General features: G+C 36.9%; 1 protein-coding gene across 1 annotated transcript; it reads right to left on the minus strand.

Moving 5' to 3' along the window:
* Positions 1-671: 671 nt before the first annotated feature.
* LOC126587353 (protein PYRICULARIA ORYZAE RESISTANCE 21-like) lies at positions 672-2,565 on the minus strand. The gene is made up of 3 exons (XM_050252386.1): positions 2,426-2,565; positions 1,960-2,041; positions 672-1,825 (listed from the first exon to the last, which is right to left on the minus strand). Exons 1-3 carry the CDS (start codon positions 2,441-2,443, stop codon positions 891-893), a joined length of 1,035 nt encoding a protein of 344 aa, XP_050108343.1. The 5' UTR covers positions 2,444-2,565; the 3' UTR covers positions 672-890.
* Between the last annotated feature and the right edge of the window lie 456 nt (positions 2,566-3,021).

A 3,021-nucleotide genomic window follows, 5' to 3' on the forward strand; every position in this document is an offset into this window, starting at 1 on the left:
TTCTTGCTGCATTGAGCTCTTCATGAGTCTCTGTCTCTGTCTCTTCTTTCTCTTTCTAGAACCAGAAGCTCTAAGTCCTTAAGGTTCATTTTGGTTTCGGATCGGGTCCTGCATTTGTATAAATCGGAGCTGTTTGATCGGCGCTAGAACGGATTCGGATTTCAACAATCGAATTCGCTTTTTGTCTAATTGGATGGTCTGATTGGGGTTGAAGATGAATCCGCTCTGCTGCATTGCATCGGTTTCGATGGATCGCGACCGGGGCACCCCGGTGGCGGTGAAAATGAAGAATTTTGATCTGGGTTTTTTCACAAAAAAAAAAGAAGGTGATTTGAGCTTTTCAAAGAGAGGATTTGGATGGAGTGCTTGCAGTTGTATCATTGAAGAAGAAGACCAGAGGATAATATAATGGAATAAAAAATGGCAAAAGTGGATTAAAATATCGTAAGAATAATGAGTAGATAATGCTGGAATGAAATATAAAAAAATGGCAATAGTGGATTAAAAATTGTAAAGAAAATTAACCTATATTTGTTAAGAAAATTAAATTAATAGCACATATAGTATTATATCTTTTTTGGTCATTTTACACAGTCACAATTGTTTTACATAAAAGTTTACCAAACACTATCATACTGCTTTTTTTTTTCAAAAACACTTTTACACAAAAGTTTACCAAACATTCTGCTGTTTTATTTCACAGCCGCTTATTCTTACAGCACAGCAGAAACAGTTTTTTTTCAAAGTATAACAATACCAAATCAACCCTTATAATAATAGGAAGTTTTAACGAAAACTACCTTTATTTATCATTTTACATTAAACCTAAGTATTTTTTTTGGATTTTTTGTCCGTTTTCCTATAATATTAATATCAACCGACAAACACTGCTAAAATATTATCCCTAGATTGAAAAAGGTGTCACGGTCCAACAAGATGATCGATGATTTACATGACTGGGCAAGCTGAGGGATTTTCTTCACTGAAATAGTCAGGGTGAGTAACACAATACCCCATGTTGTCACCGCCGTAACTGTTATACACAGGCCTCCTATAGTAACCATCATATTGGATGTACGGGGCTGGCCGCCCGCCATAACCACTGTAGCAGGGCCGCTCGCCACAACCATTGTAGCATGGCCGCCCGCCACAACCACTGTAGCATGGCCGCCGCCACAACCACTGTAGCACGGGCCATCTGCATGCCCCTGGTAACAATCCATACAACATGTGCGGACAGGCATTGGGTACCCTAGCACAGCAAGATCTTTAGGCTTGCAATCATCTTTTTTTTTACCGCCATAACCACTGCAGCACGGCCCACCTACATGCCCCTGGCAACAATCCATACAACACACTGTGACAGGTGGTGGGCACTTTGGCACAACAGGATCATTAGGCTTGCAGTCATCTTTTTTATTGCCGCCATAACCACTGCAGCACGGGCCACCTGCATGCCCCTGGCAACAATCCATACAACATGTTCGTACAGGCGGTGGGCACTCTGGCACAACAGGATCTTTCTTACCGTCACATTTAGGTTTGTTGTCACATTTAGGTTTGTCATCACATTTAGGCTTACAGTCACATTTAGGCTTGCCGCCACATTCATGCTTGTTGTCACCTTTAGTCTCGGGCTTGCTGTCACCTTTAGTCTCGGGCTTGTTGTCATCTTTGGGCTTCTCGGGCTCCTTGATCTTGATGCTTTTGATGGCACTCCCACCTTTGCAGCAAATCTTGTCCCTTATCTTTTCTGGATTGCAGCATACCACTTTGATCACCACTTGGTTTTGCTTCTCGTTGTATTTCTGGTCTCGTATTTCTCCTGTTCACAAACACACATTAATTTACTAAGTTTACATTTAATCTAAATTAATCTTATTTTCCCCAAAAGAAAGAACTTTAACTTTGATTTTTCATCAAATAACTATAGACGAATCTAGGAGAAGAGAGACTCACGAGGGAATTTACAAAGAACTTTTTTGACCTTCTTGTAGCATTTGTGACACTGAAGATCCACCTTCAGCACCATAGTCGTAACCTGGATTACCCATTTTTAATATTAATAGAAAAAATATGTACATTGACCAAAGATTGACAAGAATGAATCTTTATAAAATATATAAATAATACAGAAGATTGTTGTGCAAAAGTGTAGACAAAAAGAAGTGGAACAGTGCTAATCATGGTGAAGGTATGTGGCAAAATCAGTACCAGAGAAAGAAAGGGGCAACAAACAACAAAATAGAATAGAGGAGGGGACTTGGATTCTCATTAGGATATAAATAAAAGATTAGGAACCACAAAACTTAAACAAGAGCTTAAAGCCTTCTAGTTTTAGCCGTACCAATCATCATTTGGGTTATCTGCTTATCCTTGGAAGAAAAAAATGAAGAGAACACAAACTAAACCAATTATTACGTACCTTTTCCTTTTGCCCCATTGCAGTGAATAGTGGATGCTCTCAGGCTCAGATCTGAACGAGAACTTCTGAACTAAAATGATTGAATGGGACGACTGCTCTCACGAAACCAACTTTTATAATAAAGAAATTGTAACGAAACACTCATGTTACTGTTCATTTTTAACGAAAAATCATATTTTTATTTTTTTTTTGTACCATTTACTACACCTTTATTTGTCATTTTTCATTAAAGTTAAAAAAAATTTGAACTTTTCGTTAGTTTTTTTTTTTATAATTATATATACATATTTATACCAAAATATATAAAAATAGGAATACAATTCGGTGGAACAAAGCAAAAGAGAAAGAGAGAAGAGAGCAATATCTATCTATCTTTATATAAAGCCAACACAAAAAGTGAATAATGTTTTTGGTGTCACCAAGCTTCATCAAAAATATTTGGACAAAAATACCTTCAAGACAAAAAAAAAACTTCAAAGATATCCCAAAATAATGCAGGGGTTTTGTCATTTTAACAATGTTTTTTTAATAATTAATTTTTTTGTACTTTTTTTAATTAGTACCTCACAATAGGCTAACAATAATGTGATTCAATC

Source organism: Malus sylvestris, chromosome 10 (assembly GCF_916048215.2).
Source record: "Malus sylvestris chromosome 10, drMalSylv7.2, whole genome shotgun sequence".
Lineage (NCBI taxonomy): Eukaryota > Viridiplantae > Streptophyta > Magnoliopsida > Rosales > Rosaceae > Malus > Malus sylvestris.